Below are 13,923 nucleotides of genomic sequence, written 5' to 3' on the forward strand. Positions count from 1 at the left end.
AATGATAAGAGGGAGTACTTTAGAAGGGGGCTATAGAGGTTTCGGGTAACACTGGTTATTAAGTAGATGCTACATCGGTGGATGAATATTTAAGACGTTCAACAAGTTGCGGATTTTTCTTTAATCAGAGCACGGTGCCGCGCGTTTCTTTCTGCACCCTCTGGCACCACGGACTTTTAGGCGTACAAGCGTCAACCCCTCCTGCCGCTGTTCCTTTCCACCCTGCGGAGATTTCTCGCCCCACTGAAGCTTTATCGCCGGCTTAAAACACTACCAGCTATATTTAAAACTATTTTCCTCTAAAATTCATCCCCCACTAGTTACCATATTAATTTTTAACCTCTACTCGACATTAATCAGCAAATTGCTGTAATTATCTGACAAACGCCTACCCGTGAAAAATCTGAAATTAAATTCACCCTTTCTTTTTATTTTTCTCTTTTTCTTCTCTTTTCTTCTCCACTTTGTTGACAAAAAATTATTGATTGAAAAATTAATAACTGGCGACCGGCTAAAAACTCTAATTAAATTACTTTACCAGTGTAATTAATTTTTTTTTTTAAATCCATTAAACTAAATTAACAGTTTATTGAAATGTAAGCTAAATATTTAACTAACCATCAGCTACCCGACTAGAAAAAAAATTGTAAAACCAATTGGAACCCAATTGGGTGCCCAATCGGGAACCCAACATTGGGATGTAACGCAGCACCCAAGATGGTCCCGATCGGGTAATCCCTATTGGGTTCCATAGGGGTGTACCCAACTATATTCCAATTGGGCATACTCTACAGGGTTCCAATTGGGTCAGCCCTGCAGAAACCCTAAGATAACCCAATAAAATCCCAACATACAAAAGATTTGCTAGAATTAATTTTTTATTGAAATAAAATAAATAATAAGAATAATTTCATTCTACTACACTATTATTTTTTTTCTTCATACTGTTTATTTTTCGAAGAAGACCATGGCCGTCCCAATCCCGAGCTCCTCGTAAAACCGTTTTTAGACCATTTAAAATTGCCGGTTTGTCTACAGCATAAGCTGTATTTGATCCCAATTTTTTTAATAAAATATCTAAAATATTAAAAAAAAATTTGTTTTCAATAGTTAAAGATATACATTCAACAAAATTAATAAATATTATAGTAAAATAACTCACCTTCAATAGAAGTGTAAAAATTTAATGTCTTGAAAACATTTTTATTTTTATCAACATGTGACACGTTTGATGGCACATAGTTTAGAGCAATATCACGGGAAATATATGCTCGAATAAGACGACTCATATTTTTTACGAGAGTCTCGTTTTTGTTGACATGCTGCATCATCTGACATTTCTGCAAACAATTTGACACTTATAACTTATAATTTTTAACTAGTATATTCTATATTTCAGTAGATTAAAGAATCCTTTTTTAAATAATTAATCAATCCTTATTTATCATATAACCAATTGATCCCTGCAATTTTCTTAAAAACGATTAACTATTTGCAGAAAATGATAATATCATTAATATTTAAATTTTCAGTAGGTTATTACACTCATTAATACAGATATTGTAGTGAACAATTAAATGTTAAATCGATAATTTCGAATTTGAAAGTTAAATCGATAATTTATTTTCCAATAAATGATTTAAAGCAATATAAAAAATCAATAAATTGAAAATTGTTTGTTCGATAATTTATTTTTAAATTGATAAACGTAAGGAATATAATCAATCAATTTTTTATCAAAAAAAAATTTTTCATCAAAAAAAAATTTACAATATTTTGATTGAACATTTTCATTAAATAAAAAATGAGTATGTTTATAACTTTTAACCTTTTTTTAATTTAATTATAATAATTAATTAAGCTGTTAAATTTTTAGTTTAATTCATAATTAAACTTTTGACAATTGATTGTTTAAAAAATTCTTAGTATTAAATTGGTTTTCGATTGAATAAATTTATTTCTATTTATTTATAAAAATAAGAATAATACTTTACCAAAGACTCATTAAACTTAGAATCAGTGTCAATTTTATCATTAAATTTAATGAAAATTTCTTCTTCTTGAATAGGGAAGTTAAATTCTGCCTCTTGCTTGTCATCATTTGTACTTTCACTAATATCTTCGTTATTATTGCTATCGCATGAACAATTTTTTAATTTTTTCATCTCGATTTGTAGAAGTTTTAACTCTGACGTATTGTTGACAAGTTGCGAATTTATACATGCAATTTGCTTACACAAACTTTGGAAATATTTGATTACAGTTGATTTCTCTGTAGAATGGAAAATAATAATTAATACAATAATTACGCATTAAATTTCTAAGATATTTTCTAATTAAAATACGCTAAAAAACTTACCATCTACTGCTAAAGTTTCATTTTGTCTTTGAAGAGCGTTTTCATTATGATCTGTCATAATTTTTTTGTATTTTCATCACCCTGCCCTATATCATGCCCTATAGAGTCCAATAGACAAGCAGATGTACTTTTATCTGTTAAACAGTTAATCGTATCAAGCTTGGATTTTTAATATTCATATTTTGTTCCTGAATTTTTCTTTTTTTGTTGGAACTTAACATTAATTTTGTTGAACATAATGATCGCTTCTTATACGGTGAAGTAGCACCAGATTTGGCTGGAGTCTCATTGGATGATGATAATGATGATGAAAATGAAAGAGATGTGTCGACATTTTGGTCAGATTGCTTCAAATCTCTTTTCTTCATATTATTGAATCGTTTTTTTTTTGATGACGTGATAGACTGAGTTTCAAATGAAGACTCATTTGAAGATGGTAACGGTGATAACGGAGATAAATTGTTTTTCTTGCCAGATCGCTGTAATTTTATTTTCTTAGGAAATTTCATGGTTTCTCCTTCCTCATCTGAGTCACTTGGTTCATCAGAATCTATACAAAAAAATATAGAATAATTAATAAAAGAATTAATTAATTCATTTAAATTGTACATACCAGTTTTTGTTGGCGATTCATTAAATTTCAGACTGCTTTTGTTTAATAGATCTTTTATTTCATCTGCATTATCAGCATGTGATTTTATTTTTAATTTTTTTGTCACTTGTTGCTGTTAGTTCAGCAGATTTTTCATTATCAGTAGTATACGCGTATGCATTTTTTCTAGAGTTTCCAGTCTTTTTCCGCTTCTTTGTATGTATCTGTAATATTAATTGATTAATGATTAATATAATTGTAAAGATAACACGTTACGTTTTAATAAAAAAATAGTTAAGCTTACAAAAGTTAATCCACATAATTTAAGATCACTGAACTTAGCAGACTTTTAAAAATTTTCTGATTTTTTTTCATTAATAAAAATTAGAATTAAAAAAAGTTTAAGAAATTGTACTTTTAGTATTTCAAGTTTTTTACACATGAAATTTTTTAAAAAGATTGTTTTGTGATAATTTATTTAATAATAAAAATTTTTAGATGTCGACTAATTTCAGTGTCATAATTAAAAAATGATAAAAATAAAATATAAATATGTAAATAAATGAAAGGCATAACATACTTGCTCTGCCTCGAATGTCCACGAGGTATTCGGACCATAAAGACAAAGGCTCAGCACACTTCATAACCATATTTTGCAATAATTTAAATTTCTGTAAATCATATGGTGCTGGCATAAATTTACAGTAAGTACTGTCCGTAATTTTGTCATATGACAACCAAGAACTGGGAACAATATCAATACTTTTCTTCGAACTGTCGTCCAAAAAAACAATCAACTGATATTTATGATTTTTTCTAAAATAAATAGAAATATTAATGCCAATATAAAATTAAAATCAGTGTAAGATAACCAAAAAAAATTAATTATTTCACAAATTCTTACTTTGAATTAGACATAATTTTTATCAATTGTATTATTCACTATACTAGCACTTGATTAATATTTTATCAATTATATTGCACTGCGTAGCACTTTTTTTATTATTATTATTTTTATAAATTATCTTGCACAGTAATATAACCATAAATTATTTCAGAAACTCAGCGTCTTGATTAGATGCGTTATTTAAACGTTCTTTGATGCAGGAGTCACGAGTGTATAAGTATTTATCTGATAGTTCTTTGTTTTAGGCGCGGACCTGTCTGAACTTATATATATTATAGTCACAGATTCGCCACCACGTGCACTGCTGGTCTTACACAAACAACTATTAGATTTTACCGCCATATACAGTAATAACAATAATAATAATAATAATAATAATAATAATAATAATAATAATAATAATAATAATAATAATAATAATAATAATAATAATAATAATAATAATAATAATAATATAGGTTGATGAAAATTGAAAGTAGTAAATATTTTATAATAAATAATTATAATAAATAAATCCCCTATAGGGATTATTTTGATGTTATAGTTTGAAATAAATTTATTTCTTTTTAATTAAATAAGTAATAAGACGTTAATATTTGAAAGTTTTTAATTATTTTTTTTTTTTTTTTAAATAAAAATGTTTTATTTGAGAAATTTTATTTTTTTTTTTACAATTATTATGAATTTTGAAAACAGTTTAGAATTAGTTTTTGTAAGTATTTCACAAACATTAGGATAATTTCTGATATTTAATTATATTATTGATAAAAAAATCTTTAAAATATAATTATTATTTTATCAATTTTTTCAATTTTATTTAATAAAATTACCTTTTTGTAGTAATTTCTATAATACTATAAGAGTATAATAGATTTAACAGAGTACAATAGATTATAATACATTTCCATAACATTACATATGTAATAAAGGTATGGCGTACATTTTTTCTGTATTGTTTATATTTATTAAAAAGGGTACCATTTTTTTATCTATGCTAATTAATGGAACTGTTACTCTTTGACAGTTTCTTTTACTAACAGTCCATTCATCAAGGTATTCTGAATTAAATGGATATTGAAAAATAGGACTTTTTTTTTTAATTTTAAGCCGGATATTTTAATCGAATTTTCACCTACTGGTATAAATATTTTCTCAATTAACACTATATTTTTATTTAACAGCATTACTACATTGTTTGGATGTTTTGATGTAATAATTGACTGTTCAAACTCAACACATTTAATCGGTATATCATTCATTTCATCCGGAGGTAATTGTTTTAGAATTTTTATACGAGCCGGAATTGTAGGTTTGTCTGTATTAGCTAAAAATAACTCGCTTAATCGCCGACATACTTGAGCAAGTGGGCGATTTCCAGTTCGAATGTATTTTTTTAATTTTCCAAGATAATTCTCGAATGAATAGCCAGATACTTCTGGGATCGTGCAGTTCATATGTTGAACGTTATCAGAAAGATGGTATAGACTATGCATATTACTAACGAGGCATTGTTTCCCATATAAAACTATTGACGTTTGAATAAATAATTTTAAACAGTACTTTGCATGATTTACTTTTTGAATAGCTAAATTTTTAGAACATAGTAATCTAATCCCCACGTGCAACAGTAAAAATGTTTGTAAACATCTTCAGACAGGACTTTTTTAAAATTACTGGACCAGCATACAATAATAAAAATGAGTACTCAGTAGCTTTAAATTTTGAAATATTATCTAGAGACCTAGTTGTTCTCTGAAAATCTTGAGGGACTTGCGACTTCAGTCGGAGTAATAAACTTGATAATAAATCTTTCATATTCTTACTTAATTTTACTGATTTGATATTACTACTGAGCCAATAGTCAAATATTTTTTTAACGATTCCTAAATATACTAAATGCATTGAATCTAATGAAAAATCATTTATCATATCAATTTGAGGATTAATATTAAGTAGAGGTGATATACCAATGTGATGTTGAGGATTACTTTGGTTCCGAAATGAATTATCAGTTCTTGGTGTACACATAGCTGCATTTATAGGATAAATCGTGCGTCCTGCTACTCGTTCACCTTCAACTTCACACCGTTCACAAGCCCAATAACCTCCATGACCTTTCATACACTTAACGAATGATCGAGCTGGTCTATCACAAATAAATGCCTTTACTGTTACTTGAAATAATAAATTATCTATTTGCACTCCAGATTCCAAAAGTTGATTTACTTCAATGACAAATTTTCTTAAGTAACTTTCCACACAGCTGGGTTTGTGATTTCCACAATAAATGGCTACTGTAAAAGGCTTATAAATATCGGGTTGGTGAAATACTTTGCACAAAATAGGCCAGAATTGGATGGAGCTAGATTTATAAAGAGGTAAACCATCAATATTAAAAAGTAATTGAAGATGACGGACTTCATGTAACTCTGGATTTACACATTTTTTAAATTCTCTGTTATTCCAAAATAAACAAATTCTCCTGAATCGTTGTCGATTAATTTTTCTATGGTATATGAAAAATTATTTGTCCCTAGAAATGTTTTAGAACATTTAGGTAGTTCAGGATAACGTGTTCTTCGTAAAATTTTTAAGAGATCATCTAATCTGCTGTGTGGAAGTGGAGGTTCCTTCAATGCCCATTGACGAAGTTCCTCAACTTCATCTATATCATTTTCTTCGTCAACACCAATCATGTCATCTTCACTATCTTCTAACAACTCTCTAAGATCATTTAATTCTTCTTGATCTGCAACATCAATTTCTTCATGATTATCCACGTCATCAATTTGTTCACCATTGTCACTTGATACATAGCCATCGAGATCATTATTCAGGAAAAAGTTTCTATTATTATCATTAATTGCTTCGGGTGCATCTTCGATATCACTAGAACTAGATGATAAGTTGTGATCACGATCAACCATTTGACCATCATCTTGAAGCTGAAACGTTCCTCGATGTCTTCTGGCTCTTAATCGTCCAAGCTCACGTTTAATGTACTCACGATCACCAATAGACATTTTTAATAGTTACTATTACTATGCTACTAACTACACAGTTGATATATTTTGATTTAAATGAAAAACCAATTACTAATAATAAATTATTATCACTTTTCAATAACTATGAATAAAATTTTTGGTTAATTTTACACAACACAAGTTAATTAAGAACACAAAAAGTTTTTGATAAAGTATGTCAACACTTACAAAACGTGATTTAACATTATTTTTAGGTTATTGATAAATGATATTTGTAAGATGCCACCTTGTAGTCGAAGACTACACTAACACTATTCAAAACGAATAAATAATCTAGAAAATTCATCAATAGCCAATTGGGTCCCCATGTATGCTTGGGAATAATTTCTAGTCGGGTAAATTAAAACATTTGATTCAAAATTTTTCTACATTCTCGTTCCTCGTCGGTTCACTTCGTGATATCTCATTCTGATTTATTTATCGGTCAACATATAGTACGGCTGCACCTAAACAGAAAATTCTCTTCTAGATGACGGAGATAACTCGACTCGAATGAATTTTGGCATTGACCAGCAATGAATTAAATTGCTTGTTACAAGTGCTAATATTGTCCGAAAAGAGTATCAGTAGTCTTTTGTAAACTTCAACTTATACCCACCGCCTCGGCGCTAGCTTTTATACACGAAAAAGTTACTGGCGAAGTATACTGGTATAAAGCCATGAGGTAAATAGTTTTTCTTCGATATTCCTCGGCGAGAAACAAACAAGATTCTTTATAGACGTAGTAGCAAACCACTCTTCCATAAATACGCCAGAGTTTTGCTCTTTCATTTTTTTATTTATCCCTATCCACATAATACCGTCTTCTGGATACTTCCTCGCGAATTTTGTCAGCTCTTTCTCTTTCTAGCTTCTTATTCTATTCGCATTCTATTTGTCCTTTTCATCTTTTAGCTCAACATTCACTGTTACACTACTCTTTCACTCTCTCCTGCTTATATTACTTTCCATCTCATTTCCTCTCGCCGCGAAACACTGTGCATATATAGAAAACTACTAGTACCGGGTGAATCTGCGTGCATCTTTTCACTATTCCACACACACACACACACACACACACACACACACACACACACACACACACACACACACACACACACACACACACACACACACATACACACATACACACACACACACACACACACACACACACACACACACACACACAGGCGCGCGATTTCTATATATACGTTAGGTGGTGTTCGTTTGTTTGCGCGTGCTCGCAAAACCCCGCTTAAGTAAAGTAAGGCTTTTAGCGAAGTGGCTGATTTATCAATGTATTTATTCCGAGATATTGAATTTATTTAGCTAAGTAATGCCGCACGCGCGGCATCGTCTTCTATATTCTCTATTGCTTTTACTTAAGCTTTATCATTCTATTTATTTTACTCATTTTTTATACTTTTCGCTTTTATTTTACCCGCCATTGACATTAATTTGAAAAATTTATTGTCATAAAGTCACTAAAAGCTACCCGATTATTTTATGGCAGTCATTATTATGCAATAAATTACTGTTTTATGAATAAAAAATTTCAAAGAATTTCTCTATTAAAAAGTTAATAAAAAAAAAAAAAAAAATAAGCAAATTGAATATCAAAAAAATCTATTTAAAGTAAAATCAGCACTGGAAAAAAATAAATATATTTGTAATAAAATATTTGTACGAAAGAAAATTCAGGGTTAATTTTACCTGTCAGTATTTGTATTCTTATGTAAAATAAAATTAATCAATAATTCAAATGTAATGATAATAAAAAACGAACTTAATGTGACAATATCGTCTGGCACTCGACAGCTGCATCAGACAGTGTACACAAGCATTTAAACGAATAATTCCAAGGGGTAAATTCAAACTCGAGATCACTTTCGGACTCTTATATTTATATTTATATTATACATATTACTATCAACGCAATCTTACGACACGAACGTAAATGGGAGGCACTCACCGACAAACAACCTTACGTCCGTTAAATTCACAATAAAATTTTGTCGAGTTATTTATTTATTGTGTCACATTCAATTACCCAGTCGGTCGTCTGGGCTATTTAAAGCTCTTTATTTTTACCTCAGTAAATTAATCGAGGTATTTTAAAATTTGCATTAGCACTCACTTTATTAATCCCGAGGAATAAAAATAAAATAAAAAACAAAGTAAAAATAAAATAATATAAAAGCTATGTTGACATACATAATTACATCGGTTAATTATGCAGAAAATTTAATAAAATTTAAAAGAAAAGAATTATTTGAAAAAACTAGCTAGGAGCAGTTGAGGTAAATTTATCTGAAAGTGTATTTATACAGCCAGTAGAATGTAACGGATGGTGAAATGTCGTAATTAAACTGCAGCAGATTGAATAATTAGTGAATAATAAAGAGAAGTAGCGAGCCGGTAGGCAAGTCCAATGTCAACAGGAAATTATACAAAAGTTTTCATCGTAGTCGTTGCGCCCGCGTATACAGAAACCTGTCCCTCGGCATAGTCCCTTTCAGTTTTCAGTGCTTATATTAGAACCCCGTCAGTCTACACCCCCGGGATCGGAGACGGGGATTGGGGAGCTCTGTCCCCCGCTGCCCATCCTACTACACTTTAAACCATCCGCTCCATCTCTCTATTTAATGCAGTCCATTAGAGTGCATTTAGATCGGGGGATAGTTAAAACACGGGTCTCAGGTACTCTACATTATTATATGGAAAATTTTACCTTGTCCGTCCATTGATTCCGCTCCCTGCATTTATCTTTCTCCCTCTTTACTTCTTTTAATTACTATTTTACTCAGACGTTACAAAAATATCAAGTGGAACTTTTGTTTTCAGTTTTAAAACATTTACCTGTAAAGAGATTGAAGAAATATTTAATTCTTAAAAATAATTTTCTTGTATTCAAAATTTTTTCAAATCAAGTTAATTTTTCTATTAGTTTTTGGTTAAATAGTACTATAAAATTTATTCAAAACAAAAAAATAATTGGTTTAATAGTAAAAAAAATTTGTTCGTTCCACAAGAGCTTTTTTAAAGAGTTTTAATGAGCCTAATTAATTTATCCCTCCTCTATTATAAACGAATGTCATAATTAGCATAAAAAATCTAAGAGTGTAGAGTGCCTATTTGCGGATATAGTTTCTCTGCTCTTGAATTCGGCGTTACCCAGTAAAATATGAATAATAATGGTAACACCTGGATAATTAGATACTGATCCGGCGCATTATTAAAGTGATCCTTTAAAATCCACTACAAACATTCCGGCAACGGATTCTGTTGTTGTGTGCTCGCGGATACACACAATTGTAGAATAGAACTGAGTACAGAGTACCGAGTACTGAGCGAGTATATAACAGAACATAACAGAGTAGAGTGGAACATAATAGAACAGAATAGAATAGAATAGAAGTACAGAACAGCAGAGTACAGTAGAGTATAGAGTAGACATCAGTACGATAGGGTTTGATTGCACCGACAACGGCCCAGCATTAATTAGCGTGCATAATTGTTTACCGGCGCTTACTGACGCCGGATCAATATTTAATTGAATGCCTGCTAAATGCCGGCTGCATCACAAGCCCTCAAATCGACCTGATGCTTATTTATTCTCTTATACTCCTTGCACGTATGTAAACACATCTACATTTAATATCCTATATCATAAATTCAGCATCGACGTCCAAGCATGCTGACTTTACAGAGAACGGATTTCTCTCCTGCACTAGACTATGTAGAATTTACCTGTTATGTATAGTATTAACAAAAAAAGTCTTCTTATTCCGGCTTTGGCTCCAACGAGCTGTTATTCAAAATAACTTCTCGGGTCTCATGCGATACAATGCCCAGATGCCGGTGCTGGTCCACGATGTTCTACAACGTACAACGTGTTTAACTCGGTACTCGACTTGCCTTATAATACACCAGCCAGCAACCTATTACCCATCGTCCATTCGGTATCTCTGTCTCTACTCTTTCGTTCTCAACTTAGTCTGTGTCCTCCTCACCCTCGGCCTCCCTCTCGCGGTCCTCCTTTTCTCCATTCGCACCCTTTCTTACTTCAGGGTATTATATGTATAATACGGTGGCTTTATCTCCGTGAGCTCTCCAAAGGTCAAATCGACGTGTAGACTCGCTAATGAGCATGACAGCTACTCTGATAACTTACTTGTCCTCTTGAATTAATCGTTCTTAATTTACATAGATATATTACAAATATATTTTACTTATTGCACTATATACAATGTTGAATGTCGAATAAAATAATATACTCACTAAAATTTAATTAGGAAAAAAACAGTAATAAATAGTTAATGGTTACTTTTTCAAAATATCCAAATTATACTCCTACTACACAGAAAAAAAAATCTTGAATTAAGTGAAATTTACTTCATCAAGAAAAATTAATAATAATTAGTAATTAGTAAATTAATATATTTTTCAAGCTAAGTCGGAAAATTTGTAAAATTTTTCAGAAGTTTTTTATGAGGACAAATAAAAAAATTAAATTTTTACGAAGCTTACTAAAAAGACTTGCTTGAGCAAAATGTTTTACTTATTTAAAATTTTTTTTGTTCAACTTATTCAATTGCCTCCAGCAATACGAATTTAATTTGTTAGTGCATCACTAGATAGTTTATTTAATAGTTCATTCATGAATATAAGATAAATGATAAATAGAGAGTGAATTTAATTCCAGGAAATTAATTCCATTTTCCAGAAACATCGTATGTATTCATTCCCTCTATTTTGTTCTCCATTAATTTAAGTGTATACGTAGATAAACATCATCATCACAGCCACAATATCATAGTCTCTTTTCACCGGTTATGATATATAGCTATATATTTATATAAACCTAATATATATAGTAAACCTTAAACTTTAATCTGAAACTACTTTACTCATCCTCTCTTCTGCTTGCGTACTCGAAAGATACTTTATATCCGTCTCTTTCTGACTCATCCTAAAATACACAGTATCGTACACAATATATATATATATATATATATATATATATATATATATATATATATATATATATATATATGAGAACCAATTTACATTAATCAATTTTAAATCAACTTGCCGCTTGGTGATGAGAGCCTACTCTTCGTACTACAGTTTACAACTTATAATTAAAATCATATAGTTTTTTACTCTCAATTATTTTTTTCAATGTCGATCGTAAATATTTTTGCGTTTGAATTGTAGGCTGGCGTTGTCTGCCAGTCCAAGCGGACAGTAATGGAATAACTTTTTGTGTTGAATTAACAATTTAATTTTCACTGTTTGATGCGCGATTCCCCACGTGGTTCTATCAGTTGAGTAGGTGAGAAGTAAATTACCAAATCGAATCAACAAACAGTATTTTCACCGTAACTAAATGAAAACAACCTAAGGGACATTTAGTACTTGCATGTAAGATTGGATTATAAAATGTATTATCGAATGAAGAGTCTCTTATTGTGAGAAACAGTAATAAAAAATTTCAATTACAGAAATTAAAGGCAACATAAAGAAAAAATAAGTTTCTTATTTTCTTGAAAAAATTTAATTATTAAGTAACTACTTTGCAAATTCATGAGCCTATTTATAGAATTAAAAATACATTAAAATATTTTGAAATTAGGTAGAATAAAAATCAAAATCGAAAAACGTATTTTAAGTGTTTAAAAAAATTTCGTTTAAAGAAATAATTTGACTGTAAGCTGACACATGAGGGAGGCAAAGCAGACGAGGAATGTGTTAATAAGATCATTTAGCATATCCTGGCTCTGTCTCGCTTGTATCTATTGACCTCGAGACGTTGATTCTATATCTTTTAGGCTCACTCGTAAATTCATCTCTTTATCTTTTCATTCAAAATCTATTTGGTGTAAATACGCTGACGTTTAACTTTGAAATACTTTACGGGTTAAAAAAACAGAATAACGATTTAATGAACAGACTAAAACATAAAACAGAGCTAAATAATTACAATAAATTAAATAAAGAACAGGAAATCTGAGTCTTGGGTATTTATAACTCATTAACTATGAATGCAGTTGATTTTGAAGATTATATATTTTTAGTCGTGAATATGATGTTATATCGCCCATGCCGAGACATAAACAATGCGTACAATGCAGTTCATTTGCACAAGCTAAGTTATGGTTTTACCAGCTGACAGACTGCATCATAACCTCCTCGGTATATGTATTCTTTTCTCCTTTTCTTCACCACGTTTACGTCAAGTCTTAACTCCACACACCATATAATAAACTTAACTAAACCCATAGAAAAGAAACCATTTAGTCGAAATTCTTGGTAACATACTAACTTACTTTAATTATCCTGGCTGGTGACGGTCCTTTAATTTTTACACTCGATTTTTTAAATCATTTTATTTGACTCTGTACATGCGAATAATTATTTTTAGTTCAAAAGAACATAAATATATATCAAACATATTCAAATTTTGCAACATAGTTTTTAATTTTTCTCGGTTACAAAATTTTATATTAACTTTATTTTACAAGGGGAAAAAAAATTATTTATTGATATTGTTGAGAAATAAATTGTTATTTGTATGAAGCTTTTACTTCTTAGTATAATTCGATAATAAAAAATATATATATTTAACAAAGAAACAAATTTAAAAAGTATTGTCGTAAATTTATACCGACAATTACCATAAAAATTGTCACACAATAAAATATTTGGATGAATTTACAGCCGTGTATTCACAGCGAGACCCAAGAGTTGAAATAGTATTAAAAAATAATAAAATAAAATAAAAATGAAAGACGGTAGGATCCGTTTCACCATCCAGACCCACGTGGTCAAGAATTTAACAGCCAATTATTTTATACGTTATTTTATTACATTCGCGTATAGGTATCTCTTCCAGTTTACCCAGAAATACTTAACAAGAATGTACTTTACTATCGAAATCCAATACAAGAACTGTGGTCGCATCAAAGTAAAGGAAATAGTCTTTGGAAAACGGGTCCTTTACCGGCTGGAAAATAAACTAAAACTCCTTTTCTAC

The 13,923-nt window shown here is 30.0% G+C and overlaps 2 protein-coding genes across 3 annotated transcripts in view; one reads left to right on the forward strand and one right to left on the reverse strand.

Annotated features, from left to right (window-relative positions):
• Window positions 1-13,923, forward strand: part of LOC141529372 (uncharacterized) — a 201,909-nt gene that overhangs the window by 50,352 nt on the left and 137,634 nt on the right. The gene's annotated exons all lie outside the window — the stretch shown is intronic.
• Window positions 842-2,492, reverse strand: LOC141530060 (uncharacterized). The gene is made up of 4 exons (XM_074246920.1): window positions 2,360-2,492; window positions 1,995-2,272; window positions 1,163-1,340; window positions 842-1,077 (listed from the first exon to the last, which is right to left on the reverse strand). The coding sequence occupies exons 1-4, from the start codon at window positions 2,415-2,417 to the stop codon at window positions 911-913; spliced, it is 681 nt and encodes a 226-aa protein (XP_074103021.1). The 5' UTR covers window positions 2,418-2,492; the 3' UTR covers window positions 842-910.

Source organism: Cotesia typhae, unplaced genomic scaffold, assembly GCF_013202065.1.
Source record: "Cotesia typhae breed Kobodo isofemale line unplaced genomic scaffold, CoteBio_Ctyphae contig_48, whole genome shotgun sequence".
Lineage (NCBI taxonomy): Eukaryota > Metazoa > Arthropoda > Insecta > Hymenoptera > Braconidae > Cotesia > Cotesia typhae.

What these genes read in the sequence shown, in the direction of transcription:
- LOC141530060 (XM_074246920.1), bottom strand. Translation starts at nt 2,417, where the DNA reads ATGACAGATCATAATGAAAACGCTCTTCAAAGACAAAATGAAACTTTA. An exon ending in TGAAACTTTAGCAGTAGATG is followed by an intron (nt 2,273 to 2,359) that starts GTAAGTTTTTTA and finishes TCCATTCTACAG; the next exon opens with AGAAATCAACTGTAATCAAA. An exon ending in TTTTTACACTTCTATTGAAG is followed by an intron (nt 1,078 to 1,162) that starts GTGAGTTATTTT and finishes TTAATATTTTAG; the next exon opens with ATATTTTATTAAAAAAATTG.